Source organism: Bos grunniens, chromosome 9 (assembly GCF_055505025.1).
Source record: "Bos grunniens cultivar Pamir isolate PY7600 chromosome 9, Bosgru_T2T1.0, whole genome shotgun sequence".
Taxonomy (NCBI): Eukaryota; Metazoa; Chordata; class Mammalia; order Artiodactyla; family Bovidae; genus Bos; species Bos grunniens.
In genome coordinates this window covers 85655617-85674937 of record NC_141173.1, presented here as the reverse complement: position 1 = coordinate 85674937, position 19321 = coordinate 85655617, and the positions used below count along the sequence as shown (strand labels likewise).

Sequence of the window (19321 nt, the reverse complement as noted above, 5' to 3'; positions counted from 1 at the left end):
TCCTGCATTGACAGGCAATTCTTTGCCATTAGTGCCACCTGTACAAGGACCAATCACCTTAAGAGTCACGAGTATTACTACTTTTTAGAGAGGGGCTTCCCAGTTTGCTCAGCTGGTAAAGAATCCGCCTGCAATGCAGGAGACACTGGTCCGATTCCTGGGTCAGGAAGATCCCCTGGAGAAGGGACAGGTTACCCACTCCAGTATTCTTGGGCTTTCTTGGTGGCTCAGACACTAAAGAATCTACCTGCTAATGCAGGAGACGTAAGAGACTCAGGTTGGATTCCTGTATTGGGAAGATCCCCAGGAGGAGGGCATGGAAACCTACTCCAGTATTCTTGCCTGGAGAATCCCATGGACAGAGGAGCCTGGCAGGTCAGTCCATAAGGTCACAAAGAGTCAGACACGACTGGGTGACTAAGCACACAGCAGAGAGAGGAGCCAAAGATGACCTTGCATGGGGCAGAGGTGGGACATGAACTCTGCAGTCTGCTTCTGAGCCTGTGCTCTTAACCACTAGACCATCATGTCAACAGAGGAGTAACAGGAACCCACATGCTTCTCTCACCTGGATAACCTGAATGGGCTGTCATCACCATAGAAACCATGTCCTCTTAGTTTGGGAGCTCAGCTCTCTAACTAGGCTCTCAGCACCCTGCTGTTGAAGGCAGGTTCTGAGTATCTGAAGGGTAGGTGACTGCCCAGCATTCGACTTGAAGGCTCCCTGCAATCCCCACAAATATCCGCTATTTTTTGGTAAGGGATTGATTTTGTTAATGGCAGACTGCCCAGGCTGGCACAACCCCGAGGGTGATCCCTTTCTTCAATTTTGCACCTTGGCACCCTACCTGCATTATCTTGGTCCTGGCCCTGCTGCCAATATCTTCTTTTCAAATGACTTGCAAGAATAGCACTTTAAGTCCTAGTTCTTCTTTGATACTACTTAATGAAGAAAAACATTTTGATTTTAAACTTCATTACCTGACTAGAGTCTCAACCACAGTTGATCTTGTTTTTTAACATCTGAAATGAAGACAAGCATAAAATTCTCCAATCCTTGCTAACTTTTGGAAGTAATATTCAACTTTTACATGGTGCATCCATTCAGCAATGGGCTGGACCCTCAACATCAAGGTCCATTAAAGAGTAAGCAGAAGGATATCTGTCTAGTTCTCTACAATAAAGCCAAGGGCTTGGCACATGGCATTTGTTCAATGTTCATCAAGTACGGCAGGCGGATGGATTGATGGATGCGTGGATGGATGGATGGCTGAGGGTCCAGGGATGCTGAAACTCCATAGAAACTAAACTATGAGGAGCATGATGAAACGGGCAGCCCTGCCAGCACCCAAGCTCATCTCCTCTCTCTCTTTTTTATCCACAGTATTCTTTTCAGGGAATAAGACCAAACAAACAAAAAAACCTAGAAAGATCATCTCTTGCCCAGATTGAGGATACTTGATGATATTGATTTGATTTGAAAAAGCTGAAATTTGCCAACGTCCAGGCTGTCCAAAGTAACTTCATAAAGGCAGAAATTCCTGGGAGAAGGGATATTTATTGTCATTTCAGCTTCTGCCAGGACCCAAGGCACAACTCCAAAGGACACAAGCCTATCTGTGCCAACCTCTTTCTAAATATTTCTTCTATATCCTTCACCCTGGTGCCAGACACAGGAGCCCTCATGCTACCTCCAAACACCTTCATCCCAAGCCATCTCTCCCAGACACCTATGAATAACCCTACTACCATGAAAGTCTGTGGTGTGAATGAAGTTTAACACTCCTATAGTATTATTAAGTAAGGTTATACTAACTGAAACAGCTCTAGTTGGTAGCGTGTGCCTAGGAGGTATTTTCCAGTGAAATCTATATACCTGCTTCATCCACAATCTACCCTAGAGCCCCCTTCCGCTTTCCCAAGTCTGCTAGAAAACAGGATACTTTTACAGTTCCCTACCATCCACATCTTCATGGCAAGTAGATGGGGAGACAATGGAAACAGTGAAAGACTATTTTCTTGGGTTCCAAAATCACTGCAGATGGTGACTGCAGCCATTAAATTAAAAGACGCTTGCTCCTTGAAAGAAAAGCTATGACCATCCTAGACCAGCATATTAAAAAGCAGAGACATTACTTTGTCAACAAAAGTTCATCTAGTCAAAGCTATGGTTATTCGAGTAGTCATGTATGGATGTGAGAGTTGGACTGTAAAGAAAGCTGAGCGCCGAAGAATTGATGCTTTTGAACTGTGTTGTTGGAGAAGACTCTTGAGAGTCTCTTGGAGATCCAACCAGTCCATCCTAAAGGAAATCAGTCCTGAATATTCATTGGAAGGACTGATGCTGAAGCTGAAGCTGAAGCTCCAATACTTTGGCCATGTAATGTGAAGAACTGACTCACGGAAAAGACTCTCATGCTGGGAAAGATTGAAAGCAGGAGGAGAAGGGGACGACAAAGGATGAGATGGTTGGATGGCATCACCAATATGAGGGACATGAGTTTGAGCAAGCTCCAGGAGTTGTTGATTGAAAGGGAAGCCTGGCATGCTGCAGTCCATGGGGTCACAAAATGTCAGACACGACTGAGCAACTGAACTGAACTGAACCATCCACATCTACCATCACCCCCATGCACAAGCATGGCCAAATTTACATAACACAACATCATACGTAGCTTATAACCTGCAGCACAAATATATGAATAGTGAGTGTGGTTTCTATTCATGTTTACTTATATAAATCCTTTTAGCATTGTTCTACAATATTTCTATTTAGGCAAAGGTGCTTCCCTCATGCCTCAGTAGTAAAGAATCTGCCTGCAATGCAGGAGACCCAGGTTCCATCCCTGGGTCGGGTAGATCCCCTAGAGGAGGGCATGGCAACCCACTCCAGTTTTCAGAGGAGCCTGGCAGGCTATATATAGTCCATGGGGTCACAAAGAGTTGGACACAACTGAAGCAACTAAGCAGAAGCAGCAGCATAAACACCAGATTCAAAATACCTAATATTTATCTATTAACACAATGTTCGCCAAAAATCTCTAATCTCTCCATCTATCCCCTCACTGGTATCATGTGGGCAGAGAGAGAAAGGAAGACTCTTCAATGTCACCCCAACAAAGTCCCCAGTCTGCTCATCCATCCTCCTCTCTACCCCTCTGTCACAGAGAAAGTGTCTCCACCCCCTTTCCTTCCAGTTCTCTGGACACAATTCCCTCCACTTCCTTGATCTCTTGGGTCATCTCCCTTCTCCCATTATCTTCACAGGCTCCCTCTCCCTGACGTTCTCCCACCAACACTCGGACACGCTATAGCTTCTCTCATTCTTGAAAAAAATACAAATTCACAAAACTCCTCGCTTGACCCAAATTCCCCCTTCTTCCTCCAGATGTAGCTTCAATTCTATCTTCTCAGTCTGACTTCGTTAAAAAGTTGTCTGCAGTACATCCAGACAATGGAATATGACTCAGCACTAAAAAGAAATGAGCTAACAAGCCATGAAAAGACCCAGAGGAATCATAAATGCCTATCGCTAATAAGTGAAAGAAACCAATCTGAAATGGCTACAGAACTCTTAACTATGTGATGTTCTGGAAAAGGCAAAACTATGGAAATAGCAAAAAAATAATAATAATAATAATTTGTCCCCAGGTGTTGGAAAAGAGAGGGATGAATGGGCAGAACACAAAGGATTTTTAGGGCAGTGAATATACCCTGCTTGATACCATAATGATGGCTATATGTCATTCAGTATACATTTGTCCAAAGTCACAGAATACATACCATCAATAGTGAACCCTAATGTAAAATCTGAACTTTAGATGATTACAATGTACTGATGTAAGTTTATCAATCATAACAAATGTACCACTTCTGGTGGGGGATGCAGATAAGACAGGCAACCATGCTTGGGTAGGGGCCGGGGTAGATAGGAAATCTCTGTACCATTCTCTCAGTTTTGCTGTGACCTTAAAACTGTGCTTTTAGAGACTTTCAGGATGGTCCAGTGGTTAAGATTTCACCTTCTAATTCAGGGCATATGAGTTTTATCCCTGATCGGAGAGCTGAGATCCCACATGCCTCATGGCCAAAAAAACCAAAGCATAAAACAGAATCAATATTGCAACCAGTTCAATAAAGACTTTAAAAATGGTCCACATAAAAGAATCTTATTTTAAAATCTTAAAAAAAATAAAACTGCTCTTTAAAAAAATTAAGTCTTTAAAAAGAAAAAGTTTGTGCTCCCCATTTTTACTTCCTCTCTGTCCATCACTTTAACCTGCTATTTCAGAGGTCCCCGCTGGCATGGCTGCTACTTCCCATGGATACACTTATTTCTTATCCTGCTTGGTCGCACTCTGACCTCCTGACCAGTCCCTCCTCCTTGAAGCAACACTGCTTCCGAAGACTCACCCTTTCACCTCCCTCCAAGGTTCTTCATCCTCCACCCATCTCTCAAATCCTGGTTTTCTCCAGGGTTCTGTCTGGGTCCCTTCTCTCTTCTCCCTCTACAGCTCACACATATTTGTGGCTTCAACATGGGGACAACTCCCAAATCTGTATCTTTTGCCCCAGCATCTTTTCTCTGCTCCATAGCCATGTTTCTAACTGTTAACTAGATAAATATGTACAAATATGCCTCCGGCATTGGACACTCAGTGTGTTTAAATCCGAAGGCAACATCTTTGTTTCTAAACTTGCTTTTCTCCTGGGTTCCCTACTCAGGAGAGGGCATCGCAACCCTAGACTGGAACTCTCTACCTGTCATTTCAACCTCCCTCCTCTCTCACCCTTGTCATTCAAATAGTCATCCAATCCTGGCTCACTTACCTCCATGGCACCTCCCACTGTCACCAAGCAGTCCAGGCTGCAGCATGTGTCTCCTGACACTGCAACCTCATCCTAATCATTTACTCCATCTCTGGTCAGGATCCATCAATAGCTCCCCTCTTGAGATACAGTCCAAGTCCATTCAGGACCAGCCCCCGCCTGTCTCCACCTCCTGCCACTTCCTCCAAGCACTCTGTGCTCCAGCCAGACTGAATCCCTCTACATCCCCTCTGCCCTGCTGGATGGTGCCATCCCTCGCCTTCTGGCCCTTGAGCACACCATCTCTCTGCCTAGAACACTTGTTCTCTTTAGGTCCCTCCTCTCCTTCAGGCTAACCCCTGCATCCTTCAGTTCTCAGACTAAAGACAGGTTCTAGAGAGCCTGTCATGACCCCACCTCCCGAGACTAGATTGGAGGCACCTGTCCATGGCTCATGTGCCTCCCATGAAAGCAATCAGCATACCTTATCATTGTTGTTCATTCTATTCTGTCTTCCCCACCAGATCCCAAGTTCCTTGAGGGCAGGGCTGGTGCATTCTGCCTATCTCAGTAACCTGGAGCCTGGCAGAGCCTCCAGAGAGAGAAGCTTGGTATTGAGAAGGAGCTTCCCTGGTGGCTCAGATGGTAAAGCATCTGCCCACAGTGAGGGAGACCTGGGTTTGATCCCTGGGTTGGGAAGATCCCCTGAAGAAGGAAATGGCAATCCACTCCAGTATTCTTGCCTGGAGAATCCCACGGACAGAGGACCCTGGTAGGCTACAGTCCATGCGGTCGCAAAGAGTCGGACATGACTGAGCAACTTCACTTCCTTTTTTTCTTGTACAAAGCTTTACCTAATACTTACTTTGTGAAAACATGTCCTCATTTCATGAAGGTAGAAAATCACCACAGTCAGAGAAGCTAAGGACAGGGCAAAGGAGGGAGTCATTCAATGTTTTTAGATTTTAAGCAGCGCTTTTTCCAAAGCTATACTGCCTTTGGAAAACAAAGAGAAACTTACTTTTCTTACACTTTAACTGACCTAAAAGAGGAAATTAACAACTGTTGATAAGATGTAATGAACATAGCAGTGTGGCAGAGTTCCTGGTAATATTATCTGTTATTGAGGCAAATACTACAATCCTACAGTCCTTTCAAGTAATTCTTGGGGAAACTCTGCAACTTACTTTCTTCTGTAAGGGCTCACTCTTCCTGCCTTGATCACCCTTGGTAAAATCTGCTTTCAAACCATCTAATAATCTCACCACAGTACAAAAAAATTACAAGGATCAGCCATGCAGAGACTATAAAGAAGAGGTGAGGCCTCTCTAATAAGCAGAATTCCAAATGCACATAATAAACATTATATTTTCTGATCATAACAGAGCCAAGGAATCTGAGGAAATTAAAAATTGGATCACATTTTAAAGAGGAGTCCTAAACCTGTCTGTAAAGAAACAAGCTGCATCCAAAAACATCTTAAATAAACTAAAATCCAAAACTGAAAGAGATAATGGACACATAAGCAACAAATTCAGAATGACCAACATAATCTGGCACTATACACGTGCATGCTCAGTTTGGACTATACTAATTATATTTTGGTTTCTAAGTATAATTATTTATAATTTAGTGTATGTTTTTCTTGCAAAAAATATATAAAGTAACAGAATATTTTTACAATTAAATTTGTCAGCCACATTTTTCTGGTCCCCAGTTGGGAGCATCAGTGGAAGTGGTTCAAAAACATTCTGGCCTCATTTTGTTCTTCAGTTTGAGAAAGAGAATTACATAGGCATAGAAAGTGAAAAAGGGTACATTTTTATTATCGAACATTATTGTTATGGGATTTACATATAGAAGTTGACCAAAATTATTATTTACATGAAAAGTAAATCGTACTACAATGTAAGCTGAAATTTTCTTCATTAAATTGCTCTTACCCATATCATACACTGATTTAGGCAGGAATGCACAGTCCAAAGCCGATGGCCGGGCACTCATGAGCTTAGAATCCTCCTCCACTGATTCTTTTTAGATTCTGTTTGATATCTAGTCTGTCTTTTTAAGCATCAGAATCAAAATGTGTTACTTCCTGCACATCAACCTTGCCTACAGCCCATCCTCTCCTCTGTCCTCCCAGCCCAGCACCCAGCTCTCCTCCTGAAGCATAAGCAATACCAAGTGACATGAACTTGTTCTTGGCATCCCTTTCTGGCCAGGACTTGACCTGTGCTCTCACCATGTGCCCAGGTGCTCACACTCTCACAGCCCAAGCCCACCTCACTTCCTGGGCTGTTATCACAGAAGTCTGAGTGGCCTGAACTCCTCTGTCTACTTTTTACAGTTTTCTTTGGAACTTCCTTGAATCCAGACGTTATGGTCTTCAGACTATAAAGCAATGCAAGCGCCCCAGACAAGCACACAACGTGTGGATTATCCGCCTGGCCCTGTTTGCAGGCGGTGTTCACTCCTCGCCAGCAAGAGCAGCAGCACCATCATTTCCCCCTGGGCCTCTCTCTGTCCTGACTTTCCCGTTGAGGCGCTCCATTTCCTACAGTAACCGCAGGCAGGCTTGAGGATTCCATGTACTGTCTACTTCCTCCTTTCAAGTTAGGACCCCTCTACCTGGATGGCTGCAGAAGCCTAAGCTGAACAGTCTCAGCTGGAGGCCGAGTTCTCGAAAGAAATAATCATTAAACGCTCAAATCCACAGTTCAGCCTTCCTCACACAACGGCTGCCACAACTTCCCCGCTTCTTTCCAGGCTCCTTCCCTAGGGAATTCCTCACTGGTGACGAAAAATCTCACTTCCTTGGGTTGTGCCCTCCTTTCCCACATTCGAACCCACTGAGAAGTCCGTAGCACCTGCTTCATCTCACCTGAATTAATAATCAACCAAACTGGTGACCCAGCACAGAACTCAGCAGCGCACCTTCAGTGGCCCTGGGACCTCCAACGCCCTGAGCACCCACTACCTCCCTCTACCTAAGTCGAAGGAACTTATTCCAAGTGGGCCGACTTGGCTTTCTGTTAACTTTTCCCCTACACTGTTCAGGTCAGTCATTCGCGTTCCAAATGTGCAGCGGTGCTGGGATGCGACTGAATGGAATTGAGAGCAACAGGGCATCAATTCTCACTCTTTGATGAAAAGAGTTGGCCAGTTTCCCTTGGCAGCTTCTAGAAAAGGCAAGGAAAAGAACGAGAAAAAAGAAAGATCGAGAACCATGTGGGGTTTAACCATTCTTCTGATACCCCTAGACCCAAAAATACACGGAGGCTATCAAGAACTGCCCGGGGCCCCACTGGGGGAGCACCGAGCGTCCAGTTGCTGACCGAGACTACGCGGGGGACTTGGTCCTAGTGGAGAATTATTAACACCTGGGTGAGAGGTCCTGTCTTAACACCAGGGAGGAGGGAATAAAAGAGCGAAGACAGAAAGAACACAGAAAAGGATCCCAAACGCCCGAAGCATCCTCGTCTCGCGTCGTCTCCCGGAATGGGCTGCCCCAAGCCGGAGCCGAGCGGCTGGGCGGGTCCCTAAGCCGCGCGCCCCGCGCTGTCCGGGCGGCGCCCCCTTACCTTGCGGGAGTACGGGGGCTTGCTCAGGTGGATGCCGTCGCGGACGAGCTTATCCCGGATCATGATTTTCAGCTTCAGTTTCGGGTAGCTCACCAGCTCCCTGCCGCGAGGGGCGGTCGTCTGGCCGCGGGGGTCCCCGCGGGGACCCTGGCTCGGGCCGCCGCACGACTCCCCCAGGCGGCGGGTGGGGACGGCGAGCGGGGACGGCCCGGGTGGCGCGGGCGGCGGCTGCGGCTCCAGCGTGAAATAGAGGCCGGCGGCGGCGGCGTCCTGCTCGCGCAGCCGGCGCACGGCCTCCAGGATGCGGCGGCGGTGCGCGGGCGCCAGCACCCCGATGGCGTCCAGGTCCGGGTCCCCGATCTGCTTGCACACCTCCAGGTCATCGTAGCCGTTATCCACGAAGGACTCGGCGTACTGCGGGAGCTGCAGCGCTTTCAGCCACTCGTAAACTATGTTGGTGCACATGGTGGCACCGGAACCCCGCCGGCAAACAGCGCCCGAGCGGCACCAGTTCTGAGAACTTTTAATCCTCTTCCTCCAAAGGGGAAAACGAAATCTCGGTAAAGTTTTCCTTTTAAAGAGAGGGACAGGGCCGGAGACAGAAAGCCATCAGAAGCCTGAGGAGGGAGTAGCGGCAAAGCAGCCAAGTGAATTCCCCAAGCAACCCGGAGCTTGCAGGCACTGGCGGCTGGGCGAGCCGCTCCGCGCAGCCCCTGGATTCGCCGCCACAGCCGCCGCGGGGAGGAGCGCACGGCGGGCGCGCGAGGGGGCGGAGGCAGGCGGGGCCCGGGCACACCCCTCGGACCCGTGCGAGGTCAGCGGTGCCCGGCTCCGCCCCGGACCTTCCTCAGCCGGGACGGTCCCCCGGCTGCGCGCCGCATCTCAATCCCTGGCCGCTGCCGTGGGCGTCTGAATATGCTCCCGGCGTTGGAGAGACACCTCCTCCGCGCAGACCCGAGGCCGCCCAGGAGCGCCTGGTCTCGGCGAGTGCGAGTCACGGTTGTCCTCCTAGCGGGAAAGGGGGTGGTCTTCCAAACTGCCGGGCTCCAGCGGCCGCCTTGGATGGCTTTTTACGTGTCTTTTTAATCCGTTTTCTCTAGCCCGTGAAAATCTCTGCGCTCACTTCTTCCCGAGCCTGACTCCAGCCTGCGCGCTCGCCGGCCGCCCAAGGGCACTTCCCCCGGCGGGGCGAGGCTGTGAGGTCAAGTTTCCACTCTGGTTTCCCGATCCGTGTTGGATTTCCCCTTTCGTCCGAGCCCGCGCGCAGGCCGGAGCCCCGCGGTCCGGCTTCTCAGGTGGACCGCGGCTCAGCGCCGGGAGCAGCGGCGCGTTGGCTCGGCGAGTGGGCGCGACGCGGGGACCGCCCGTTTCCAGCCCGCGCTGCGCTCGGCCCCTCCTCGCTGGGCGCACCGGGCGGTGGGAGAGGCTGGTGGTTCTGCCTGGCTCGCGCTTCCTAGACCCCGGGGTCCGCGAAAGTTTGGGTTGGGTTGTGCTTTCCCTCCGCTGGCGCATCCCTTGCGGTCCCCCACCGGGTCCTCTCACCCTCGTGTCCACTACGCTTTCCTTCCGGTCCCACCGCCACCACCCAGCATCCTGCCCGACCTCCCCGAGTGGCTCTGTCCTCCAGGGACGGCACTTCGAGGTGTTCAGTCCCAGAGCCTGGGCAGCAGAGCGCAAGCCTCCCGCCCCGGGATCGCGTGGACCTCGATACACCACCACCCAGCTCGCGTTAGAGGAGACGCGCGGACCTCCGCCTGCCACGCTTTCTCTCTTGGGAAGAACGAAATCTACCGATTTGTCTCTTTCGTGCTCAATACCTGAACAGGCCCCTGGGGTGGGGACCCGAGAAGCAGGTTGAACAGCCCGAGTACCTCGCCCGAGTTTCCTTGAGTGTCTTGACCTCTTCTTGGGCTCGGGAAATTTGGGTCTAAGTACTTGGTGGGCAAGGTCACTGTCTCCTCTCTTTTCGGGGATGGGCGATTCAGCTACGCACCTGAGCCATTTCAGGACCTGAACTGGACATTTCTCCTGGAGTCTCCGTGGGGACGTTCCAGCCACTAGCCCCGACCCTGGAGGTGGACCACGATGATTTCAGTGTCGTTTCCAGATCTGCACATTTGGTCTTTAGGGCGGGGAGAAGGTCCGCTTTACCTAAATCAGAAGAGTGTAACCCCTTTGGGGATATAGACCCCTTAAAGAATCAAATAGCTTTTGCCCTTTGAGGCGGGAAACTAACGCACCTAATTGCACCCAAAATATTCCCTATATTTGGGGGCGGAGAGAAGAGGATGACCCGGGTTCCCAAGCCTCGGGACTAGCAGATTAAGAACAGTTGCCAGGAAGGATCTGCCTGGAAGGAACCTGGTGGGAGGTGGGAAATCGAGCGCGGAGTGCCGTGGGGCTGCAAGTAGCCCTTCCCCATCCCCTCTGGGTCACCCGGGTCATCCCTTCCGGAGCTCGACTCTGGAGTCGTCGACTCTGTTAGGATGCTAGTCTTCTGCGCGCTTCGGCGCTGGAATCACTAAGTCCTTTCCGCCCCTCGCGGCTCACCTCCTCTCTCGCTCCAAGGCGGACTCACAGTGCCCCCTAGCGATAGCGTGACTGAATTTTAAGGTGTTCTGCTGCTGCTGCTAAGTCGCTTCAGTCGTGTCCGACTCTGTGCGACCCGAGGGCAGCCCACTAGGCTCCCCCGTCCCTGGGATTCTCCAGGCAAGAACACTGGAGTGGGTTGCCATTTCCTTCTCCAATGCATGAAAGTGAAAAATGAAAGTGAAGTCGGTCAGTCGTGTCCGACTCCTAGCGACCCCATGGACTGCAGCCTACCAGGCTCCTCCGTCCATGGGATTTTCCAGGCAAGAGTACTGGAGTGGGGTGCCATAAGTTACCCCAAACTTGATTTAGTTCAGCGAAAGAAGTATCTTCAAGGTTTTATACTAGTTCCTGGCCCCCTTTTAAAATATGAATGTTTATTTTTTGCATCAGATTCACCGTTGTACCCAGACACTGTTTCATAAGGACCTTTGACTTGTAGGAGGCAAATATTCCAGCACTTTGAATAATGCTGCTGAGAAAAGAAGTTATATCAGATATTTCTTTGGAACTTCCTATATGCCAGGAACCTACACATTTCTCTGTATATACGGCAAATATCGTATTATTATACAGTATAGGGCTTCCCTGGTTGCTCGGTGGTAAAGAATCTTCCAGGAGACAGTGCTTCGATCCCTGAGATGGGAAGAGCCTCTGGAGAAGGAAATGGCAACCCTCTCCAGTATTCTTGCGGGAAAAATCCCACGGACAGAGGAGCCTAGTGGGCCCTAGTACACCAGGGTCACAAAAGAGCAAGACATGACTTAGTGACAAACAACAACAACATCCTACAGAAGAAAGGGAGGCAGCTAAAAGAATCCCTGTTCCTCCCACCCAAGATGTCACCACTGTTCACAGGAGAGCGAGGGTTAGAACTCCGGAGGCATTGATTCAGTGCTTGTGTTCAGCCAGGAAGCTTCTAGAGAACATGCAGAAAACATCTGACTGGTTGTAATAAGGGAATGCATTTTGTTTTTAGAGTGGGAAAGTGAAAGGTCCATGTTGTACTGCTGTGATTTTTTTTTTCCTTTCCCCAGTTGTATGAAAAATCCAACAGTGTTACCAAGGGGTTCTTTGCTTGCTTATCTACAGCCTTTTCCACTCTGTGAGCTGAGAGATGTTCACCTTGCTCATTAATCCTTAGAGAAGGGCAGCAGTGTTTTTATTTCCATTTTATAATTAGGGAAACTTGTTTGGGGAAAGATAAATGACTTGCCCAAGGTCATACAGTAAATCAGGGCAGAGACAAGAACAAACCTGCTACGTCAAAGTGTCTCCCCAGCCGGCGGCAGTGATTCTCCCTTTATTTATGGGCAAGTCAGTATCCAATTAGGAAATAAAGCATCCTGGTACTCTCTTTGGAAGGGAAGCCTTTTCTAAATTAATCACTTGATAATCAGTCATAAATAAAACTTACTATTACCTCTAGAGAAAGCCTGCTATGTGGAGTCTTCACTAGTCCAAACAACACTTTCCAGATACTTCTAGTAACCTCTCTCCTTTCCTGCACTTGCTCAAGCCTTTTATGTGTGAGCCCTCAAGGCTCTTTCTTCTGCTTGCCTTGGCATATTGAACCTCTCTAAATAGATTTAGTTCCAAAGGCAACTATGTGTAATCTCAAATACAAAAGTTTTTTAGGTTTAAGGGGAGAGAGAGACACAAGGCTAAAATCCAAAGTAAAACAGGCAATTTTAAAGATTTAGAACTGTAGTTTTTTGGAGCTAGAAGGCCTTTCAAGGTCATCTCAAGCATCCATGTTTACATAAAGGAAGTTGAGGCTCTGAAAGTCAAGTCACTTACCTAAGGTCACGCCCCTGGTTGTTGACAGATCTAGGACAGGAACCCAGATCTGTTTCCTCCCCTGTTCTTCACAATGCCCTGCATTACCTCATTTTGCTGTAAGCGCCTGGCTACTGTCAAAATCATTCATTTACTCATCAAATGTTTATTAAGTAGGCACTTCAGTGCCAGGCACTGAAGCAAAAAGAGAAGAGTTTTTTTTTCATTAATTGGAACTGGAGAGATTTCAGCATTCTAAATATGTAGAGAATAAACCCATAGTTTTTTGTTTTTTTGTATGTGGGTTCATGAATTAAGATTACGAAGGTGATATTTTCTTCTATCTTTAATTAATTATTCAAATTCCATGAATCATTACATTAGCCAAAATTTGTAATTAAACTATTCTACATCCAGACAAAAATGTACTTTAAAAAATACAAGTGGCTATTATGCTTCTAGGCACAGCCTTAGAACACCAAATTAATTTACTCAACACACATTGTCAAGTACCTATAATTTTACAAGTATTCTCAAGTGGTATTGCTTTATTAGAATTTCTTTTTAAGAAAATGTCCAAAACATTTATGATGCTGATTATTATTTAATGTTTGGGGCCAGATATTTTTTTTGAGAGAGGACCCCTCACCTGATGAAAATCAAGAATAAAATAGGTTTTCTTTTTTAACCTATCTTAGACAAAGTTTCTAAATGTTTCTTTTTAGGCATTCTTTTGAACTGTTTTGTAATGGTAATAACTGGCAAAATGCCTGTTGATACTCAGTGTAATAAATTAATGATAATTATATTCAAGTTTTAAATTCTAAATCTCAGAAGACAGCTTTTCTACTTTGCTCAGGCTCTGTAACTTGATTTAAGGATATAGAATGAAAAATAATTTGTTGTGAAATTTTCTTGGTGCCACATAAGGTTTCATGAGGTTTCACACCATTTTTTTTTGAAGATAAATGTTCACACATAGGGTGTGTAAAAATTAAATTCCATTAACATCTATTAAATGTCAGTCCCCAGGGTGTCTAGGCTTGTAAAAGTCAAGGATATATAATATTAATCTTCAAATGCAGAATATGTCTTGCCTCTGTTTAAACTACGAGCTGAAAAGCATCTAGGAGGAGCATATGCCATAGGGAGAAAAAAGAATAATGGACTTGAGTGATGTAACAGGCAATCTGTTCAGTGGCTGGGAGTCAGGCGTTGGGTTGGCAACTTAATTGGGGGCAGGGTGGGCGGGGATGTCTGTTAATATGTCTGAGCCGTATACATTATACTTGTGCGTGACAACACGTATATGAAAGGAGGAGAGACATGGAGCAGTAGGGAGCAGCAGCAGGATTCCATTAGATAATTCATTACTATTATAACAGGCCTTTCTTTCTTTAAGGAAGGAACAAAGGGTAAAAAAAAAAAAAAAGTTCAAAAAGTCAGAGACCTGGAGATCACTAACAGGAAGAGCCAAGCAAGAGATTAATAGAGATAGAAAATAAAATGAGATATGTTTTTTTAACAATCTTATACTCTTATCTCTGGTCCACTCTCCTGCTGTTCAGTTGCTCAGTTGTGTCTGACTCTCTGTGACCCCATGGACTGTAGCCTACCAGGCTCCTCTGTCCATGGGATTCTCCAGGCAAGAATACTGGAGTGGGTTGCCATGCTCTCTTCCAGGGGATCTTCCTGACACAAGGATCGAACTCAGGTCTTCTGCATTGCAGCCTAATTCTCTACCATTCTGGTAAGCCCCCCAATTTCTATATTTTCAAATGCTCTCAGGAACCAGAAGAAAGAATTAGTTTGGTGTTTCCTAAGATAAAGATGGAAAAGGCAATGGCACCCCACTCCCAGCACTCTTGCCTGGAAAATCCCATGGATGGAGGAGCCTGGTAGGCTGCAGTCCATGGGGTCGCTAAGAGTTGGACACGACTGAGTGACTTCACTTTCACTTTTCACTTTCATGCATTGGAGAAGGAAATGGCAGCCCACTCCAATGTTCTCGCCTGGAGAATTCCAGGGACCGGGGAGCTTGGTGGGCTGCCATCTATGGGGTCTCACAGAGTTGGACACGACTGAAGCGACTTAGCAGCAGCAGCAAGGTAAAGATGATAGGTGAAGCTATTTTGTTAAATGATAGGAAGCTCTTAGCAGTAACTTTTATTTTTTTTCTCATTTAAATCTGCAAAGTTAACTTGCCACCTGAAAATTAGGTTATACTGATATAATCAAAATAATCTCAATACAAGTGAAATAATATTGATGAAAGCTATCTCTGACAAGTGCAAGTTATTTACCTAATCACAACTGTGAAATCACTCAGTTTATGAACAGGTGTCAAAAACTGAACAAATATTAGTTGTTCCCACCTAACAGTTGATTTCCAATCCGGTCTTAGGACAAATGATTTGGTGAGGCTACTTCCTGAGGTCTATTTGGCTCCCTATTGACTGAGAGGCTGTAGGTGTTCTTTTTTGAGGTAGATTAATTTTATATATTTGTTTTCACCTCTTTCTTCTTACTTGGTTTAAGTTTGCTGTTGGGATATACAGTCTAAAATTCTTGAACACTCTTGAACCTTTAACTTAAAGGAAACCTGCATGTAACTGGGGCCCCTATGGAAACCTTAGTTTGTTACCATGAGCTTGAAAGCTTCTAAGACAGATTTTTTAAAAATAGCCAGTGGTTATTAATCAATGTGATTCTTTGATACTGAATAAAGAAATACGTCAGCATTTGGAAGTTCTACCTATATCAGTATATTTTCCAAATATTGTCACAAATTCATGCCTGCTGAGAGATCCACTAAAAAAGGAAGATAAACCTATCTGTAACTGAATAGGAAACGTTCACTGATGTGGTTTTAGATCTCACATTGCAACTAATCTTTAGAAAACTAAAGGTGTTCATCAAGGTTTCATATAGTACCAAGAAAAATATCTACAATTATCTGAAAAGGGTGTTAAAACAATCCTTCCACTTCTAACAACACATCTTTGTGATGATGGATTTTTTTTTTAATGTACTTCAAGTAAAGCAACATATTGCAACAGATTGAATACAGAAACAAAAGGAAGAAGCCAGCAGTCTGGCTTAAGAGATTAATAAAAGAGATTAATAAATATATTAAACAGTGCTCTTCTTGCTAATTTTTTGCTTTGGAAAATAGAGTTTTCCACATAAAAGCTATTTATGTTAACATATAATGTTTGATTATTGTTATTTTAAACAAATAACTATTGTAAGTTTGTGGGCTTTAGTTCCCTGACCAGGGATCAAACCAGGACCCTTGGCTGTGAGAGTGTGGAGTCCTAACCATTGGACTGCCAGTTAATTCCCAAAAAAGAAATATTTTAAAGTTTTCTCTGTTTTACTTTCTAAAATAGTAAATATCAGTAGATAAAATCCACAAAAGCAAAAGCTCTGCAGGATCCTTGATAATTTTTAAGACTGTAATATACTCATAAGGCAAAAAATTCGATAACTGCTAATCTAAGTAGTATGTTAACAGCTGACAGCATCACTAAAAGAGGAACATCCAGATATTACTATTACTTCCAATTGGAAGTAGATACTACCTATGAAGAGGTTTTGCTAAAAGTTATGTTGAACTTGATTCTGATCAAAGCTCTACAAATAATTAGCAATTTATCAGTTCAGTTCAGTTCAGTCGCTCAGTCGTGTCCAACTCTTTGTGACCCCATGAATCACAGCACGCCAGGCCTCCCTGTCCATCACCAACTCCTGGAGTTCACCCAGACCCACGTCCATCGAGTCAGTGATGCCATCCAGCCATCTCATCCTCTGGCGTCCCCTTCTCCTCCTGCCCCCAATCCTTCCCAGCTTCAGAGTCTTTTCCAATGAGTCAACTCTTCACATGAGGTGGCCGAAGTACTGGAGTTTCAGCTTTAGCATCATTCCTTCCAAAGAAAAACCAGGGCTGATCTCCTTCAGAATGGACTGGTTGGATCACCTTGCAGTCCAAGGGACTCTCAAGAGTCCTTCAACACCACAGTTCAAAAGCATCAATTCTTCAGCGCTCAGCCTTCTTCATAGTCCAACTCTCACATCCATACATGACCACAGGAAAAACCATAGCCTTGACTAGACAGACCTTTGTTGGCAAAGTAATATCTCTGCTTTTGAATATGCTATCTAGGTTGGTCATAACTTTCCATCCAAGCAGTAAGCGTCTTTTAATTTCATGGCTGCAATCACCATCTGCAGTAATTTTGGAGCCCCCAAAAATAAAGTCTGACGCTGTTTCCACTGTTTCCCCATCTATTTCCCATGAAGTGATGGGACCGAATGCCATGATCTTCGTTTTCTGAATGTTGAGCTTTAAGCCAACTTTTTCACTCTCCACTTTCACTTTAGCAATTTATAGGAAACACTATATCTCCACACTTACAAGAGTGTGAGAATAAAAATGTGGAAGGTACAATCAGCAAAATCCAGAATGAAAGGAGATTGCAGGGGAAAAAAGGCCTTGTTTCTTCCACAAAAGTGGCAAAATAGAGAGTGGGTGGGGAGGGGAATTAGGAGACAGGGACTTTGACGAGGAACAAAAGGCAGATCAAACAATTAAAAAATACAGACTTTTTCTGAAACCTGATTCAAACAAACATTGTTAAATATTTTTATAAGAAAATGAGAAAAATGTGAATATTGACTAATTGTTGATATTAAGAAATTGATAATTTTAAGGTGTGATACCAGTATTATGGTTAAGTGTGTTTTTTGTGTTTTTTTTTAATGTAACCACACAATAGAGATGCAAATTTTGCAGGTGAAATGAGATAATGCCTAGATTTGTTTCAGAGTTAACCTGGAGAAGTAAGAAGTTGAGATATGGAGCTGGCCAAAAAGTTTTGGCTAACAAACCGAAACAAACTTTTTGAAAAACTCATTACATGAAACAAGCTTAACGATTAATTAATTGTTGAAGCTAGGTGATATTAAATTGGGTTCATTATATTATTTTCTTTATGATTTTACATTTTCTGATTTTCATAATAAAAGGTAAACAAATATACAGGCAGCGCAAATTCCACATTATTCTGTGGGTGACTTGAAACTCTTAGATGAACACAAGGTGGTCTGTTGTAATTACAGTCCTTACCACTCTCACGGGGGCCTCCCGTGGTGGCTCAACGGTAAAGAATCCATCTGCAATGCAAGATACACAGGTTCAATCCCTGGGTTGGGAAGATTCCCTGGAGAAGGAAATGGCAACCCACTCCAGTATTCTTGCCTGGGAAAACCATGGACAGAGCAGCCTAGCAGGCTACAGTCCATGGGGTTGCTAAGAGTCAGACACAACTGAACCAACAGGGCATTCACGCCACTCTCAAGAGGTGATATTGACATTGACAGAGATCAGAGAGATTATGTAAAGGTCCAGAGTTGCAGACAACTAGAACCATACCTGTGACAAAAGCTCCATTTCAAAGAGTATAATCAATGTCCACTACGCAAGTAGGTGGAACTAGAACTAAAAAAATTTTAAATACCTTATTTCATTGATTAGTTTTTATCTTTTAATATTCATTGAGTGCCTGTCATGTTTCTCGCACTTTTTTAAGTGTGGGGATATAGCACTGCCTAAAGAGGGACACAGTTTCTGTCCTTGAAAGGTTCAAATAAAACACTATATCATTTCAGATGCAGATAAAAATATAAAGAAAAATAAAGGGGAGAGAACATGTCATGAAATACCTGGAGGAAGGAGTGCTCTGGGTAGCCGCAACACCAAATGGAAAGGTACTGAGGCAGGATCAAACGTGGTGCATTTGGGGAGAAACGAGAAGGTTTATGAACTGTGGGGGGGAAAGGAAAAGCACAGGAGAGTGGAAGCAAGAGGAATCAGAGAGGCGAGGCAGGACCAAATTGCTGCAAGGGGTATTTGGCCCTATTTTAAACTGGGTGGTGATAGTGGTAAAGAAGTCGTCTGCCGGTTCAGGAGACATAAGGGATACAGGTTCGATTCCTGGATCGGGACCCACTCCAGTATTCTTGCCCGGAGAATCCCATGGACAGAGGAGACTGGCAGGCTACAGTTCATACCGTCTCAAAGAGTCGGACACAACTGAAGCAATTTAACACACAGCACACAAATGTGATGAAAAGTCACTGGAGGGTTCTGGGCTAGGAGAACTTGAGCTGATTCATAATTTAATAGGACTATTCTATCTACTTCATGGAATAGAGACCAGAGGGATCAAGGGCAGAAGCAGTGCTCAATAGGTCTAGCAAAGCCTTGGACTTGGTCCCTACAGAGGCAAATCTGGGGTGAGAAATGTTCAGAATTTATGACACAGACATACCTCATTTGAAGATATTGCATTTTTCATACATTGGAGGTTTGTGGCAACCCTGAGTTGCACAATTCAATCAGCATCCTTTTTTTTCCCCAACAGCATTATCTTTTAATTAAGGTATGTACATTGTTTTTAAAGACGCAGTGCCATCACACACTTAATAGACTTCAATATAGTGTACACATAACTTTTATATGCGCTGAGAAACAAAAAAAATTCTTACGACTTGCTTTATTG

The 19321-nt window shown here is 45.2% G+C and overlaps 1 protein-coding gene across 2 annotated transcripts in view; it reads right to left on the bottom strand.

The window, feature by feature from the left end:
* Positions 1–14615, bottom strand: part of SAMD5 (sterile alpha motif domain containing 5) — a 72089-nt gene extending 57474 nt beyond the window's left edge. For both annotated transcript variants that reach the window (XM_086318222.1, XM_086318221.1), the window contains exon 1: positions 8391–14615. In XM_086318222.1, the coding sequence (XP_086174348.1) occupies positions 8391–8855 (465 nt within the window). In that variant the 5' untranslated portion in view covers positions 8856–14615. The remainder of the gene's footprint in view (positions 1–8390) is intronic.
* Positions 14616–19321: the final 4706 nt, after the last annotated feature.